This window comes from Oncorhynchus clarkii, chromosome 7 (genome assembly GCF_045791955.1).
Source record: "Oncorhynchus clarkii lewisi isolate Uvic-CL-2024 chromosome 7, UVic_Ocla_1.0, whole genome shotgun sequence".
In the NCBI taxonomy this organism is placed as follows: Eukaryota; Metazoa; Chordata; class Actinopteri; order Salmoniformes; family Salmonidae; genus Oncorhynchus; species Oncorhynchus clarkii.
In genome coordinates this window covers 46,733,938-46,752,126 of record NC_092153.1, presented here as the reverse complement: position 1 = coordinate 46,752,126, position 18,189 = coordinate 46,733,938, and the positions used below count along the sequence as shown (strand labels likewise).

The window sequence follows — 18,189 nt, the reverse complement described above, 5'->3', positions numbered from 1 at the left end:
AATTGTAGACACCATCTCTTGTTGAAACTGGATAGAGCATTATAGACTTAGACCTTGCATACAGTGGTGACTCTAGCCTGCCTATACCTTCCTTGAAATGTAAACTCGACCCCTGTCCGGATGTTGTTATCCCATTATTCAAATTAGAAGTTGAAAATGCACTAAACATTTGGGAACTTGGAGCCGACATAAGAGATCAATTTGAATGTCCATTATTTTCACTGTATCCACCCCAAAAGCAACAGTTCTTTCTTTTAGGCCACATAAAGTTACATCATCAACAACAGCAAAGTTTATGATAATACTTGTTAATGTTAATAATTATGATCAAACACTCATCACGAATAGTTATTTTCGTTTAGATTATCGTTTATTTACAAGATGGTAGCCCATCATCACTTGACCAAAAAAATGGTTGGGTAAATTAAGAATTTCGCAACATACCCATACCGTTAAGCCAATTAGAATGCCTATTAGTTACAGATCAATAAAGGCATGAGCAGCGTGAGCCTTGTGATCTCTGTCCAGCGAAAATAACAGCCTCTTGGTTTGAGCGTCCGTTTAAAGTTTATCAGCCCAGAGCTTCAAATCCTATTTGTAACATCTGTAAAAAAATATATATAAAACATATATATCTCATAGATAGACAATATGACATGTCACATTATCCATCCAAATCTAGCCTATAGTTTATATTATGAACATGTTAAAGCAAATTATCTTGAGGTGAGCGTAATGACAACATAGCCTACGAAATTATAGTTCTAGATTAACCACAATAATTATAAGGAGGAGGACTTAATAATAATAATAGGCCTAACAATAATTGAATAATACTATTTTTCATGGGGTCATCATAATCACGTAAGCACATGAACATGTATTCTGTGTATTTATTCATTTATTTAGCCTATGTTTCTTTCTTATCATTTTCAACATGTTCTGCAGCAGGTTTTTTGTCGTAAGTGTCTGCACGGCGCTTGGCAGAGACGTTATTATTTATATATGCATGCTGCATTAGATGCCAGGGCCCTTCTTCTTCCGATTATTAGCCTACCAGGGGTAATATTTCATCGGCACTAGGCAATCTTTGTTCTCTGTGAAGATAATAAATGGCCTAATCGTTATCAGCAAACTGCTGGGGGTGTCAGCACCGAACGAAGCTGGAAGCAGGGACCAAAGTGCCGCTGAATAAATTGGTGTTCCTTATCTCTCATTCCCAGATTATCGCCGCCTTTTCAAACTTGCACAAGAAATACATTCAATGCATCTAATGCATCATTTGTGGGGGGAAGATCCCGCAGGTTGATAGAGACAGATAGATGCAGAGAATGAACAAATATTTACAGGTTTTACGCGCCCGGTGTTGGAGCCAATATTAGCTCCATTGGGGTTTTTAAATTAGTTTATTGAGTATAGGCCTTTGGTACACACACTTTACATATCAATACACGCTATATTAAACATATATCATAGTGAAGTGATATGATGGTTATCTGACTGATTAATCCTGTCTCCTCGGTTGTTGTCTCTACATTGGCAAAGTGGTAGGGCTAAATGTGTTTTTTTTACTCCTTTGCCTGGGATGTAGCCATGCATGCGTTTTCAGATATGCTTTCTATATTGAATGGCAGCCTACTTCCTATAACTTATATTAACTATCACCGTTGAAATTTGAAACACAATGTAACATAATAACTAACACATAATAACAATTAACAATGACAATATTAATGGCCATAAATAACAATGAAATAAACAATAACATAATACTGTCATATTATTAGCTTAGGCTAAGTAAAACGAAGAACAACAACAATAATACAGGCCTACTATTCTACTACTACTACTACTAATAATAATAATAATAATAATTATGATAATAATAATAGGCCTAATAATAGGTATAAAATATAATTATTACGTCTATTAATCACAGTATTATCAATGGCAATAATGTTCACTTCAATATCGACTTAAACATACAATATATACTATAACAAATAAAATAGGCTTGTATTACTAAAGATATACTAAAGATTCCGAAATGCCAAAAGTTTATTAGTGCAAGTAGACAAGCAGTTCCTGCTGTTTTTGTATATGTGTATTCTCTAACAAATGCCTTTCTTACCACTAGAATAAAATATTCAAATTCAAACACAATTATTTTTCACTGTCTTATGAGTAGAACTAAAATCTTAACAGGTTACGATAGACATTGTGTGGTATGGGCCTAATATTACTCTGATATTTCATTATTGATGGCTTTATGAGCGCATATTTCGCAAACACTATTAGCCGCAAAAACTGCACCATGGACACCCAGTTATCTCATGACTGCCCTTTGCTGTAGCCATAGAGTCTACATGAATCGTTTGACCGCACAGATAGTCCAATGTTTTGTAAGTGGGAGAAACCAGATTTACATTCACAATCGAGCATGGAACACGATCTACAATTTATGTGACACTTATGACAACAACAAAAAATCCAGTATAAACAACCTCCCCTTTTAATAAAGACCCACTGCACACACTGGTTGAATCAACGTTATTTTCACGTCATTTCAATGAAACAACTTGGAATAGACGTTGTATTGATGGGGCATATCCACCGGGCCCGTGCTCTGATGGTCTCCTAGACAACCAAGATAACGTAGCAGCAGTTTTCCATATCAGCACCAGAGTCTATTATATCCCGGGATTAGCTCTCTTTCCGAAAAGGTCAGACACAAAGTCATGAAACCTGGAATTTTCACCCTGGCCCTGAGTGCATGGACATACATATATGCATTCGTGTGCCATTTCATTCGTATGCCAACAGTCATTAACTTAATGGCCTTCAGCATTTCCCTGCCCACAAAATATCAACATCATAAAGAGGGATCTTCTGTGACTTATGGTGAATGAATGTAAAGACAGAACAAGGCTTGTAGGGGTTACTCAGGCTATTTGTGTTATTACCAACCCGCTAGCGCTCGGTTTTAGCAATCGGGCCCTATTGTACTGTTATGTAGCGACCCCTAGTGATAAAATGATGATTCAAATGTAGACTCATTCAAATGAGGAAAGTGAAGAAGTGTGCGTGCGTACCTTAGAGACACCAGAATAGTGGATTAGATTCCATGACCCGTACATAAAACGCATGCATGAGTTTAAGTCGTCTGTTAAAAGGCTTTTTTTGTGCATGTGTGTGTGTGTGAGAGAGAGAGAGAGAGAGAGACAGAGAACCTAGAGAGAAATTCATGCCAGATAGAAATTCATAGTCATAGAGAAGAGATGCAGGAGATGGAGACACAGTGTGAGAGAGACACAGAGAGAGAGAAAGAGAGAGAGTGCATGTGTGTGTGTGTGTGTGAGAGCGAGAGATAGAGAGACAGATAAAATATAGAGAAATTAATTCCAGATATAAATTCAGAGAAAGAGAGAGAGAGAGAGAGAGAGAGAGAGAGAGAGAGAGAGAGAGAGAGGAGGGCGAGAGAGAGAGGCCATACAAAAGGCCATTGCACAGCTGGAATGTTCCAGCTGGGATTCCCGATGGCTGGACAGGAAGAGAGTGGAGTCCTGACAGGAAGAGTCTGCTGGGAGGGCTAGTACTGGGTGGGGAGAGAGAGCTGTTTCCTGTTAGCTGCTCTCCCTCTCTCAACACATTTCTCTCTAACTTTTCTGTCTACCTATCCATCTGTCTTTTGCCATGCTTCACTCCCCATCCACTTTAGGGCTTGTAGGCCTATCGTTTTTGAATCCATCCTATTTCTCTGAAATGTTCCCCTTCAAACTCCTCATGTGAATTCACACAGCCACCGTATATGATACGTTTGTTTAAGGGGGTTGTGGGGAAGAGGACAATGGGTCAAGCTGCCAGGCCGCCAGGTTGCTTGAGGTGTAAGTTAACTGGGGTGCAGGAACCAGGTGTTAGCACGGTGACACTTCCTGCCTGTCAGATCTGGTTCACAATGTAAGGCCATGTACCAAGGGGACAACAAAGAGTTAATGTCAGATTGACAAAAAAGAGGGTGAGAAAACACGGAAATAATGAGAGTCTCACTGTAGAGATGAAATAGAGTGGTATGTGAAGTGTGAGAGGAAAAATGTCTTTGTCTCTCATAAGCTCAGTGGACAATCAAAGTTTCCTATCAGCTCTGGAGTAGGGGGAAATTGGCTGCCCTGGAAAGGAGAGGGCCACTCTCACAGCCAATGGGAAGTGCCCCTGTCACTTTAATCAGGAGTGATAGAGAGAGATGAGGAAGTAAGTGTGTGTGTGTGTGTGTGTGTGTGTGTGTGTGTGTGTGTGTGTGTGTGTGTGTGTGTGTGTGTGTGTGTGTGTGTGCGCGTGCGTGCGTGTGTGTGCGTGCGTGTGCTGATACTGGGTGTCAAGTAAAGTGTTACCGCAAGGGTATTTGAAAACAAATAAATATTGATTTGATGGCTGCCAAATATTTGATGAAGAACCAAAAACTACAAATTCGTCTAAATGTATGATCATGAGCACATGGCTTGGATACAGGAAGGACATGGAATCACCTCAACATTAGAGCAGACCCCTTTTGCAGCTTCAATTTGACTAACAAATATATTTTCATAATGAGTGAGACAAGGTAATACAGTAACACTTCACATCAAATTCTAATTCTTTGTGATCATTACAAGAGTTATTACATAGCTAAGTGGAATAAGGAACAGTCACTATTCCTCTGGTGTGCAGAAGTTACAAAAACTCTCAGCTCATTAATATGCAATAAGTATGCAATTACCAAAGTATTATGTAACAACAAGCTAATAAAACATTGTTCAAAAAGTAATTACAGTTTGATTAAACAGGCACAAGTACAGTTTGTTACAGTAACACAATATGGCTATTATATGTCAAAATGAAACCAGAATATCGCAAAACGGCCTTCTTGAATAAACTACAGCCAAGGTACAGTAGGTTGAAAATCATGTTAGTTTGCATTTTGAGTAAACTATCCCTTTAAAGATGGTATAGTGTGTGTTTAAAACAATAACACTTACTCTCAGATGGGTAAAGAGGTTTGAAGTTGTTCTTGCTATGCATCCAACTTGCTGTTTGCAATGTTTTCAAATGGCTTTGAATTATTCTGCAGTATTTTCAGGTAACATAAAATTAATTGCAGATTTCAACCTTTTCAGTGGCCTGTTGAAAAAGTCATTCAGTAGTTGAGCATTACAACTTGTAATCTGTTCAAAATATAATTGGTTAATTGGTTTGACTTGATTATGTACACCTGGGGCAATAGCCAATCAGGATAATGGACATTTGCAAAATGTTCAGATAGACATGTATTTTGTAGATCAAATGAAGAGCTCATTCTAAAATGCTATATATCCATTTTCAGAATTTGTTATAAATTAGCTTATCTTATCTCATGTACATATAGTAAGTATTCACACCCAATGAGTCAATACTTTGTAGAAGCACCTTAGGCAGCAATTACATCTGTGAGTCTTTCTGGGTAAGTCTCTAAGAGCTTTCCACACTTGAATTGTGCAACATTTGCCCATTATTCTTCTCAAAATTCTTCAAGCTCTTTCAGATTGGTTGTTGATCATTTCTAGACAAACATTTTCAGGTCTTGCCATAGATTTTCAGTAGATTTAAGGTAAAACTGTAATTTGACCAATCCTCGCAAAGAAGGACGGACACCTATTGGTAGATGGGTAAAAAAAAAATCAGACATTGAATACCTTTTTAGCATGGTGAAGTTATTAATTACACTTTGGATGGTGTATCAATACACCCAGTCACTACAAAGATACAAGCATCCTTCCTAACTCAGTTGCCGAAGAGGAAGAAAATCTCTCATGGATTTCACCATGAGGCCAATGGTGACTTTATAACAGTTACAGAGTATAATGGCTGTGACATGAGAAAACTGAGGATGGATCAAATCCTTGAAGTTACAGTACAATTCCAACGTAATTGACAGAGTGAAAAGAAGGAAGCCTGGTAAAGAGGATAAAATATTCCAATACATGCATTCTGTTTGCAACAAGACACTAAAGTAGTACCGTGAAAAGCTCTTTGTCCTGAGTACAAAGTGTTATGTTCAGGGCAAATCCAATACAACACATTACAGAGTACCATTCTTCATATTTTCAAGCATAGTGGTGGCTGCATCATGTTACGGCTATGCTTGTAATCGTTAAGGACTGGGGAGTTTTTCAGGATAAAAAAAGAAATGTAATGGAACTACGCACAGGCAAAATCCTTGAGGAGAACCTTGTTCTGTCTGCTTTCTACCCGTCACTGGGAGATGAATTCACCTTTCAGCAGGACAATAACCTAAAACACAAGGCCAAATCTACACTGGAGTTGCTTACCAAGAAGACCGTGAATGTTCCTGCATTAGAAAACCTCCCTGGTCTTTGTGGTTGAATCTGTGTTTGAAATTCACTGCTCGACTACGTATTTGTGGGGTCCAGAGGTGAGGTAATCACTCTATTATTGCACACAGAGTGAGTCCATGCAACTTATGTGACTGGTTAAACTTATTGAGGCTTGCCATAACAAAGGGGTTGAATACTTATTGACTCAAGACCTTTCAGCTTTTCATAATTCACTTGTAAAAATGTTTTGAAAAACATAATTTCACTTTGACATTATGGGGTATTGTGTGTAGGACAGTGACAAAAAAAATCTTGATTTAATCGATTTAAAACTCAAGAGGTTTGAATACTTTCTGAAGGCACTGTAGCATTCTGGAATGAAACTTCAAATATGACTGTCAGATAGATTAGAATAGTATAAGAGATTGTGTGTGCTCTATTCATTCTATTTCTATCTTCAACATGCAGTTCCAGATACAGCCCTGCCATTTGATGAAGGCAGCCAATCCAAAAGTTTCCGAAAAGTAGTCACTTCACGAGAAATGTAATCAAATGTTTTTTTTAAGTAGTTCTCAAATCTGTTTTCAAATTGTTTACAAAAGTAGTTACCTTCTGAGATCTGTACTCGAATAGTTGTAGTCACCTCAAAAGTAACTATTTGTTCCCCCGGAAAAATAGTTACTTTCCACAAAGCATAGTTAGAACTATAGTTATCCCATGACTTTAATAGCAACATATATACATTATTTTTGTTTAAAAAAAATGCAGCACTATTCAAACCTTGTCTCAAATTGATGAAGGAAAAGGTGGAAGGGAGACAGAAATAGGAAAAGATCATTGAGAATGTTGTCGTTGCGTCCATCTACTGCATATACAGTTGAAGTCGGAAGTTTACATACACTTTAGCCAAATACATTTCAACTACATTTTTCACAATTCCTGACATTTAATCCAAGTAAAAATCCCTGTCATAGGTCAGTTATGATCACCACTTTATTTTAAGAATGTGAAATGTCAGAATAATAGTAGAGAGAATGATTTATTTCAGCTTTTATTTCTGTCATCACATTCCCAGTGGGTCAAACGTTTACATACACTCAATTAGTATTGAGTAATTGGTAATTGTGATACATTGAATTATAAATTAAATAATCTGTTGGAAAAATGACTTGTGTCATGCACAAAGTACAAGTCCTATCCGACTTGCCAAATCTATAGTTTTTTAGCAAGAAATTTGTGGAGTGGTTGAAAAACAAGTTAATGATTCCAACCTAAGTGTATGTAAACTTCCGACTTCAACTGTATCAACCAACCACACACAGTAAATTACACTAAGCTATTACAAGAAAACACTGTATACAGTAGTATAAAGTATACAGATGATACTCAACCTGGTGAAGGATACAATATCTGACAATCTTGTAACCAAGTTGCGATGTGATGGTGTCATTAGATTGTAAGAAGCATTACATTACCTCAGTCATTTTGTTTGACATAGCAAACAAGCGAGGGAAACTGTCTACTACAGTCTGTCTGCAGTAGTTTGTTGGTGTGAGAATGAGAGGGTCTCCCAGCCCTGCAGCTCCAAATCTCCACTGAAGCACAAACACTAACAAAAACGCCATTGTGGAGCCTTTTAACACCACAGAACATCAGTGCTAACAGACATTGTCTTTGCCTTCCTCCAATATGTATTTTCACAATGATTATTGTATGGCACATACAATAAGTTAATGTTATCATGGCAACCAGAATGAGTTTTGTTATTATGGCACAGGAAATGAACTAAGCCAACCTCTCATGACCCTAAAGGGAAAGCAGCGACCTTAGAATGACCTGTCTCATATCTCCTGTTTGTCCAACTCTCTGATTTGGAAGACTTAAGCAGGTCTCCACCCTCCTCCAGAGGTTTGGATCAACCTCCTGAGGCCTGGTGTGCACACTATGATACATCAGTGTTGGAAATTCATGCAAATTCCCAGAGTGTGGAGAGAGAAGGGAAATGTAATCAATGTCATTCAGTATGTGATATCTTTAAATGTAACGGAGAATTCAACCCACCATTGCCCTCTTGCATACTCATTGACACGTGAGCCATTATTTAAATGTCTTCATCAAATAACCAATTATTATTCTTGGTGATGAGGAACTTAAAATCAGCAAACCACATCTCCATAGATACTGTAGATAACATGGATTGTGCACATATTTGTATACATATTGAATTTTAAAAAGTTAGGCTCAACTTTGTACTCTCACTTCCCAAAGTCAAAAGCTGAATGATTCAGTCACCAACAGAGGTGGGAAAATATATGGAGAGCAAGATTGCCCTCAGTTGGTGGAACTAGGTTACTTCCCTGAAGAGTTTCAAAGGTGTATCAATCATTTGGTTTTCACACTGCTGTCAGACAATGTTTCAACACATTTTATATAAAAAATTAAAAAAAACACAAATTTGTATTTTTTCCCAGATTTATTTCAAATTTGGTTATTTTCCCCCCATTTAATTTACTACGGGTACAGATTTACTTACGTTATCAACCAATGTCTTCGATTGCCACATACTCTTCCCCACACACATGGCCTGTCATGCATTTACTAATCAAAGAAAACATACCATTACAAAACAAGAAATCATACAAATGTTAGAAATTTTACAGAGGAACAATTAGAAACTTAACATAAAGACGGTAACCCTTTGAATTGGGCTCTACACGGTTTCAGAGCTTCAACATTGTTCAAATATACAAAATGTAATGGCCAGGGGGAAGGAGCAATTGTGGTTTGTAAGTGCAAAGAATACGACAAAGACAATTAGAGATTGTTTGACTCACATGGACCCCCTTATTTCAGGGGCACCGGCAATGATGACTACTTCCCCTTTAGAGGAGCACACAGGTTGGAAGGGCTCAAGGGAGTATAGACATGGGACAGATGAGACATGTATGAGACAACCCTTACAGAGTAACTTGACTATCCATAGTAAAACTATTTATTGTTCATCTCCAAAAATCATACAAAAGAGTGAAAACTAAACAATACAAGAGGATTCCAAATTTAAACATGAAAATGCTGCATTTACTCTGAGCAACACTCTTCCGCGCAATTTAACTCACACTAGACTCTACCACATAAGGTGTGACGCAAGCACTCACTGTGGTGTTAAGCATAATGCCGTCATGTTTTTAGCGGGGCACAAAGGCACGAGTGTTTGTATGCACCTACAGGTTACTTTGCGCGAGTGTGTTTATTTTGTGTCTGAGTCTCAGAGGATGGACATTGAGCTTGCGGGGTATAAGAGTGAAAATGTCGATGTTCCTTATTATAAATGAGTGCAAGAGCGGTTCAACAGATGTGTAGCTGGGGCAGCACGTGTGTTTATGTGTGTGTGTGTATATAGCGTGTGTATACTGCACACAATCATGTGTGTATTGTGGCGTTTACAGGGTGTCCAGCAGACTGTCAATGCGCGTCACCAGCTCCAGTCTCTTGCTAGCTAGGGTCTTCTCGTTGTCGATGTAGGCCTCCTTCTTCACCTTGCCTGCCACCAGGCGCTCAGCCTCTTGACAGGAGCGACCCACCAGGTCCTTCACCTGGCCATCCAGCTTCTGCACCTCACCCACCTGAAAAACACACAGTGAAATGTAAGGCTCAGCAGTGTACACACACAGGTAGATACAAATACCGTACACGCAATTGAATACACACACCTTATCTGCGAGGTCGGAGCCCTCTGTTTTGAGGCGGGCCTGCAGGGAGCTGATGTCGTTGGTGAGGGTGCGGTGGTCGGCCTCCAGGGTCTTGCGGCCGCTGTTCAGGGCCCCCGTGTCTCGGGATTGCTTATAGCGATTCACCACCTCGTCCATGTGGCGGTACAGCCCTAAACGCTTGTTGACCAGAGTCAGGACCTGCTCTGTGATGGAGGCCACCTTCATACGAACCTCTGCAGCAGGGTCCTTGATAAAAAGATGGAGAGAGAAGGGGAGTGTCAGGAAGTGCATACAGGGAAAAAAAGAAGATGAACTTAGAAGGGAGTAATGACAGGAGAGTTAAAGTGCTCCTCATAATAAGAGCAGCAGAGTATGTTGAGGATGGAGTACCTTAGTGATGGAGAAGTCCAGGCGCACGTAGATGATGACTGTGAAGAAGAGGATGTAGAAGGCCCCCACCACCAATAGAGGCTCCTGCAGCATCAGGATCTTATTGAAGGTATAATGCACCTGGGGGATGAGAGAGAGAGAGCGAGACACTGAGGAACTTGCACCATCAATGAGGGACCTAATCTTACATTGCATCTAAAACATTTCTCTGCAAGGGTTTCAGTGGTGTATCTCTGGAGCGACTGCTTATAACAATCCTGTCATAGTAATGGCATACTCTGGTTAACTCATACAAACAAACTGCCTTCCTTTCTCCCCAGAACCTCCCCCCTAAAGTCTCCAATTCCCTCTTCCACTAGGGCCCAGCAGCTCACCACTATATCCTGGATGTGCTGCTCCACCAGATTGTTCTTAGAAGCCACCAGCACAGGACGACCAAAGGTGTCCAGGTAGGTGTAGTGCAGCTGGTCTGGAATGCGGTCAATGGGGTAGGGGGTTTCCACATGGATGTTCCTGAGAGGAAAAGATGTGGATCATTAGAATGAAACAGGAGATCTGTCCATTTCCACAGACACTAAAGGAGTGTGTGCACATGAACATCATGCATGCTCACCTGGCGCCTTCTGGCAGTATGAGTTTAACAGTGAGGGAGTCGATGACTTGGTCATCATATACATGGTCAACCAGCCTCATCTTCAGAGCATACTGATCCCCTGAGAACCAATGGGATGAATTCAAGCATTAGCATTTTTTAGCTTTCGGGCCATTTCTCTTTAAAGACTTCTGGTTATTAATAGTCATGGTAATTTAGCCAACGCAACTCACCCAGAGTGTAGAGGTACTCATAGCTGGGCAGATTGTAGCCGATAATGTAGTGGGTCTTCCAGCCACCAAACAGAGGGAAGCGGGGCCGAACCTCCACCTCCACAGATTCTTCCAGAATCTGTAGGTGGGAGGTGGATATGTTGCCGATCTCATCCCGGTAGTACACATCCTGGGCTGATGCAGGAAGGATGGTCTTCGGGAGAGTGAGGAGATGCAGTTATTATACAATCTTAAGAAGTCCTCCTGCGAGCATGATTTAAAAATGCCCCAAGATCCATGGAAATAAAGGAGTCTTTAAAAATCAACACACCTTAAAGGATTTAACTGATGAGATGCCACTGTCAGACTGACGCTGGTAGTCATAACGGGAGAAAGGCCCTTTCAGGAATGCACCTGTGTGCCTCATGTCAATGGTCTCTTCCACAGCAATGTTTCCCCAATGGGAGACTTCGATGATGCGGGTGATGCTGCTAATGGTGAGGAAGGGTGTGTTGTTCTCATAATGGACCTTCATGGCATCCTAAAAATAACAAAAAAAAACACATTTCTCCTTTTGCTTCTAAACCAAATATGACTCCACTAAGCCAATGTCCGCTATTCAGCTGGCCCAAAAGTGCTTAAACCATTCAAGGACATGGCCTAGCGGTCTCAGCCGGAGCCTCCAGCACACATCTACACATGTGTATGAGTAGGATCCAGCCTTCTACCCTTTGACACAATGTCCATCTTTCACCACTGTCATCCTCTTTATCTATCTATTCAATAAAGTCAGAAAATATACATAAAAATTATATTAAATCCAGTCAGGGACTTCAGAGACACTTTACCTCGCTGAAAGGGGCGACATCACGGAAGGGGCCATACTCAATAGCTTCATCGCTCTTGCTGGGGTTGCCCAGCTTGGTGTAGCTCTCCACAGTCTTAGAGGCGAGGCGGACGCGGGTGGTCTGGCTGCGGGTGGGGTAGGGGGAGTACAGGTAGTGGTTACCCTGGAACACCACCAGCTGACGCTCAGCCTGGGTGATGTGGGTGGGGAAGGGCCTCAGGATGTGGCTCAGGACAGTCTCCACCTTCACCCGCAGCTTAGCACCCACACCCAGACTGGAGGGTAACTGCACCTTGTAAAACTCCCCACTGTAAGAGGATTGCAGATAGGAGAGGGGTCAGGTCACCAGCACCAACATATATGGTTCTAAAAACAAAGGGACAAACTAAAACAGTGAGAGAAACTCCACTGGAAAAAAGGGGTGAAGTTTAACATGGTGAAAATGTGCATATCTACAAACTTTACAGTCTAATGACATACAATGGATAATGCAATATAACCTTAGTGAACAGGGATGCACAATATATTATAAACTTCTCACCTTTGACCTTGGATTGTTGTTTGCTTGAGCTCAAGCATGGCATCCTCCTCTTCATCACCCTTCACCTAGCAAAGACACACGTTTACATGTCTGTCCATTCTGCTACAATTCAACTACAACTGGACATGAGGTGTATTCATTTACAGGCAGGAATGAGTGAGTGAGTATGCAACGGTGTGAATGTAGAGTGAGTGTTCATTCCCCACGGGAAAACAATCATTGTGTAAACAATCACTGATAGTTGCTAGATATACAATGATTTCCCCTACTATCTGACATAAATTAAGGTCCTAGGCAATTTAAAGATATTGCACACAAAAGGGGGCTGTTCAGATCAGACACGGAAGTAGCTACCCTCTCAGCGCATACGTGTCATTTAGCCACTGACGGAACAAATCGTGTTGCGGAAGTGCACCCGCTAGCCCATTCAAACAGTTCCACACCACCGTCATATAAATGTACTTATTAAAATGTTTTTGCTACAGCCCTTCCACAGTTTGGTAGATCCACCATTTAACAAAAGTGGACATTTACTAGCGATTAAGTACTGTAGCTTCCTTACCTTGACTGGGCGAACCTGGACAAAGATGTTCATGTTAGCTAACTAGCTAATGTTATCCGGCTAGCTAATGTTAGTTAGCCAACTAGCTATCTGGCAAAATGTGGTTTACAGCAAATTCATTCTGAAATCACTTACCGATGCACCGACATAAGCGAGGTGGGGGGCCAGGTCGGGCTCTACCGCCAAGATAAAGTTATGCACCGCCGAGTCTCCCTGATTTGACAGAAGAATCTCTGCTGTTATCTTAGCAAGGTGCGTGCTCAGGTCCACCGTTCGTTTCACCTCCTCGTTCACCAGCCCGTCCGCAGCCACTCGATAACACAGTACAGTGATAAGGAGCAGATAAATGGGTGCGGCGAAGAAGGGGATGTTTCGCGCCATGGTTATAAAATTAAACTTAAAGATAATTTGCTTAATTGTTAAGTTGAAGCTAGAGAGGAAGAAAGGCCACGCACCACTTCAGGACCAAAGCTGCAGCCGTAAGGATGACGTTTCATTCAGTCCTCACGTACTGACGTCATGCTGTTCCGAACAAATACGGCAGAGGGAGACGTCTCTACCCTGTTATCAAAACGAATAAAGGTCCTTGGCAATTCAAAATCTTGCACACAAAAGGAGCTGTGTAGATCAGACACAGAAGTAGCACCCCTCTCAGAACATACGTGTAATTTCGCCACTGACAGAAGGTGTTGTGTTGTGGAAGTGGTGGAAAAAGTACTCAATTGTCATACTTGAGTGAAAGTGAAGATACCTTAATAGAAAATAACTCAAGTAAAAGTCACCAGGTAAATACCACTTGAGTAAAAGTATTTGCTTTTAAAAATACTTCAGTATCAAAAGTAAGTGTAATTCCTAAAATATACTTAAATATCAAAAGTAAAATGATAAATAATGTCAAATTCCTTATATTAACCAAACCAGACCACACAATTTTCTTTTCTTTTTTACGGATAGCCAGATCACACTCCAACACTCAGCCATCATTTACAAATGAAACATTTGTGTTTAGTGAGTCAACCAGATCAGAGGCAGTAAGGATGACCAGGGATGTTCTCTTGATAAGTGTGTAAATTTGACCATTTTCCTGTCCGGCTAAGCATTCAAAATGTAATGAGTACTTTCGGGTGTCAGGGAAAATGTATGTAAAAATTTTTTTTTAAAGTAAATTATTTTCTTTAAGAATGTAGTGGAGTAAAAGTAAAAGTTGTAAAAAAAAATTGATAGTAAAGTACAGATACGCAAAAAAACGACTTAAGTAAGGGGGATACCTTGTCAGTTGAACAACTGAATGCATTCAACTGAAATGTGACTTGAGCATTTAACCTCTGAATCAGAGAGGTGCGGGGGCTGCCATAATCAACATCCACGTCTTCGGAGCCCAGGGAACACTGGGTTAATTGCCTTGCTCAAGGGCAGAACGACACATTTTTACCATGTCAGTTCGGGGATTTGATTTAGGTAACTGGCCCAACGCTCTAACCACTAGGCTACCAAGTAGTACTTTAAAGTCGAGTCGGAAGAGACGGAGATATCGGAGATGAAGGTCTGGGTAACTTGTAAGTCCTATTAGCCAACGTACAATCAATGGATAATAAAATAGACGAACTACGATCACGTATATCTTACCCATGGGATATTAAAAACTATAATATCTAATGTTTCATCGAGTCGTGGCTGAACGACGACATGAATAACATACAGCTGGCGGGTTTTACACTTTTTCGGCAGGATAAGAACAGAGGCCTCTGGTAATACAAGGGGTGGCGGTCTATGTATATTTGTAAACAACAGCTGGTGCACGAAATCTAAGGAAATCTCAAGGTTTTGCTTGCCTAAGGTAGAGTATCTCATGATAAGCTGTAGACCACACTGTTAACCAAGAGAGTTTTCATCTATAATCTTCGTAGCTGTCTATTTACCACCACAAACCGATGCTGGCACTAAGACCGCACTCAATAGTTCCTGTGCCCCAAAACACTAAGGTAATCTGCCTAAATGACTACTGACCTATAGCACTCACATCTGTTGCCATGAAGTGCTTTGAAAGGCTGGTCATGGCTCACATCAACACTATTATCCATGAAACCCTAGACCCACTCCAATTTGCATACCACACCAATAGATCCACAAATGATGCAATCTCTATTGCACTCAACACGGCCCTTTCCCACCTGGACAAAAGGAACACCTACGTATGTGAGAATGCTGTTCATTGACTACAGCTCAGCGTTCACCATAGTGTCTTCAAAGCTCATCACTAAGCTAAGGACCCTGAGATTAAACACCTCCCTCTGCAACTGGATCCTGGACTTCCTGACGGGCTGCCCCCAGGTAGTAAGGGTAGGTAACAACACATCTGCCACGCTGATCCTCAACACAGGGGCCCCTCAGAGGTGCGTGCTCTGTCCCCTCCTGTACTCCCTGTTCACTTATGACTGCATGGCCAGGCACGACTCCAGCACCATCATCTAGTTTGCAGATGACACAACAGTGGTAGACCTGATCACCTACAACGATGAGACAGCCTACAGGGAGGAGGTCAGAGACCTGGTTATGTGGTGCCAGGACAACAACCTCTCGCTCAACGTGATTAAGACAAAGGACATGATTGTGGACTACAGGAAAAGGAGGACCGAGCATGCCCCCATTCTCATTGACGGAGCTGTAGTGGAGCAGGTTGAGAGCTTCAAGTTCATTGGTGTCCACATCACCAACAAACTATCATGGTCCAAACACACTAAGACAGTCGTGAAGAGGGCACGTCAAAGCCTATTCCCCCTCAAGAGACTATAGTATAGACAAATATTTGGCAAGGGTCCTCAGATCCTCAAAAGGTTCTATAGCTGTATCATCGAGAGCACCCTGACTGGTTGCATCACTGCCTGGTTTGGCAACTGCTCGGCCTCCGACTTCAAGGCACTACAGAGGGTAGTGTGTACGGCCCAGTACATCACTGGGGCCAAGCTTCCTGTCATCCAGGACCTCTATACCAGGCGGTGTCTGAGGAAGGCCCTAAAATTTGTCAAAGACTCCAGCCACCCAAGTCATAGACTGTACTCTCTAAAGCACGGCAAGCTGTTCCGGAGTGCCAAGTCTAGGTCCAAAAGGCTTATTAACAGCTTCTTACAGGACGGACTACAGGACGGTAGTCATTTGGTCTGCTTGAAACGTGTAGGTAATACAGACTCGGTCAGGGAGAGGTTGAAAATGTCAGTGAAGACACTTACCAGTTTGTCCACACATGCTCTGAGTACACATCCTGGTAATCCGTCTGGCATCGCGGCCTTGTGAATGTTGACCTGTTTAAAGGTCTTACTCACATCGGCTACAGAGAGTGTGATCACACGGTGGTCCGGAACAGCTGGTAATCTCATGCATGTTTCAGTGGTTGCTGTTCAGTGTTGCTTGCTACAGACCCGGGTTCGATACCAGGCTGTGTCATAACCGGTCATGACCGATGTCCCATTGGCTCATCGCGCTCTAGCGACTCCTTGTGGCAGGCTGGGTGCCTGCAGGCTGACTTCAGTCGTCAGTTGAATGGTATTTCCTCTGACACATTGGTGCAGCTGGCTTCCAGGTTAAGCAGACGGGTGTCAAGAAGCGCGGTTTGGCGGGTCATGTTTCGGAGGACGCATGACTCGACCAAAACCAAAGCATCGACTGCTGTCATACCTTACAGTGTAAGGGTAACTGGTCATATAAAAGTGGGTCACCTTTTAGCCAGGTACATTTCTATGGTAATAAATCCTTCAGAACTAACCTGCTCTGGAGCAGGCTAACTCGAGGCTAACTCCATTTATCCTGAATGAAGTGCCACGAGTACCAATGAAATCAGATACCCTCCCTCTCACAAAGATTGTGGCATCATCCCCTTGATTTGAGGAAGACGACTGATTAAGTATTAATACATAAATAAAAATGGTGTACATTTAAAAAAATGTTAAAATACCTAGCACATGACACATTTAGTTATGACAGATTTACCTTTTAGGTCTGTGTGTAGCTAGGTACAACTAACTTTAGTTGAAGACGACCAGAATAGAGATGGATTATCTCTCAAGCTTTATTGACCCATGTTTAAATCGGCCAGAGGATTTTCATTTGCCTGGCTACCCAGACTCCTTGCCAAACGCAACGCACCAACCATTGACTTTAGTTTCTTCTCTGCAATTTAAAGTATGTATACAAGTAAAGTATGAGCAGCATAATACTTTAGTGTGAGTCGTTATGCTATGTTTTCATAGAGGTGAATAACAAAAAATACTACTGAAGAAAGTCAATCCATGAGTTAGCTGACTTTCTAGTTTAGACACATGGGCCAGCCAATTTCCCGGATGCAAATTAAGCCTACATTTGACTCTTGGAACAAAACACTTTCAGTGAAGCTTTCATTGAGAATAGTGTTGGAGTGGACTTTGAACAACGAAGAGATATCAATCAGAGTAGAAGCCAAGCAGATCTCTTGTGCCATAAAGTTCCAGAACAATGAATACAGGGAGTGACAGGGAAAACATTATTCCCCCTCTCTTGAGAGGCGGACCATGCATTAACCCCACTATGAACAGATGCCCACTTCCAACAAAAGCCCAAGAGACTGCAGGATGATCCCATTTCTGACAAAGATTGAGGGGACAGAGCCAGTGCATTGCTAGAACCAGGCAGGCAGTGGCATAAATATACAGACCTCTTGGCAGATGCCTTCAGTACACAACATGATCAAATTCTAATTTTAATAACTTGCATAATGCCTATAGCTAGCTGTCTGAACAAATGTTGTTGTTGATGAAAATAATGGTCAGAGCTATCCGAGATCCTAGGGAGGTCCCTAATCGAACCTCTACCCTAACCATTTTACATTTCAACTTCAATGAGGGTAGGGACGTCCCAATGATACCTAATTGCACGGACCTGAAAATACATTAACCCTAACTGCACCGACCTGAAAATAAACCAGAATACAAAGAGGGCCGGGTTTAGGGCGTGTCTTC

At 41.4% G+C, this 18,189-nt stretch overlaps 1 protein-coding gene across 1 annotated transcript; it reads right to left on the bottom strand.

Moving 5' to 3' along the window:
• Window positions 1-8,801: 8,801 nt before the first annotated feature.
• LOC139413397 (dolichyl-diphosphooligosaccharide--protein glycosyltransferase subunit 1-like) lies at window positions 8,802-13,722 on the bottom strand. The gene is made up of 10 exons (XM_071160728.1): window positions 13,337-13,722; window positions 12,640-12,704; window positions 12,100-12,406; window positions 11,583-11,792; window positions 11,273-11,465; window positions 11,061-11,160; window positions 10,822-10,960; window positions 10,448-10,567; window positions 10,058-10,303; window positions 8,802-9,970 (listed from the first exon to the last, which is right to left on the bottom strand). The coding sequence occupies exons 1-10, from the start codon at window positions 13,580-13,582 to the stop codon at window positions 9,788-9,790; spliced, it is 1,809 nt and encodes a 602-aa protein (XP_071016829.1). The 5' UTR covers window positions 13,583-13,722; the 3' UTR covers window positions 8,802-9,787.
• Window positions 13,723-18,189: the final 4,467 nt, after the last annotated feature.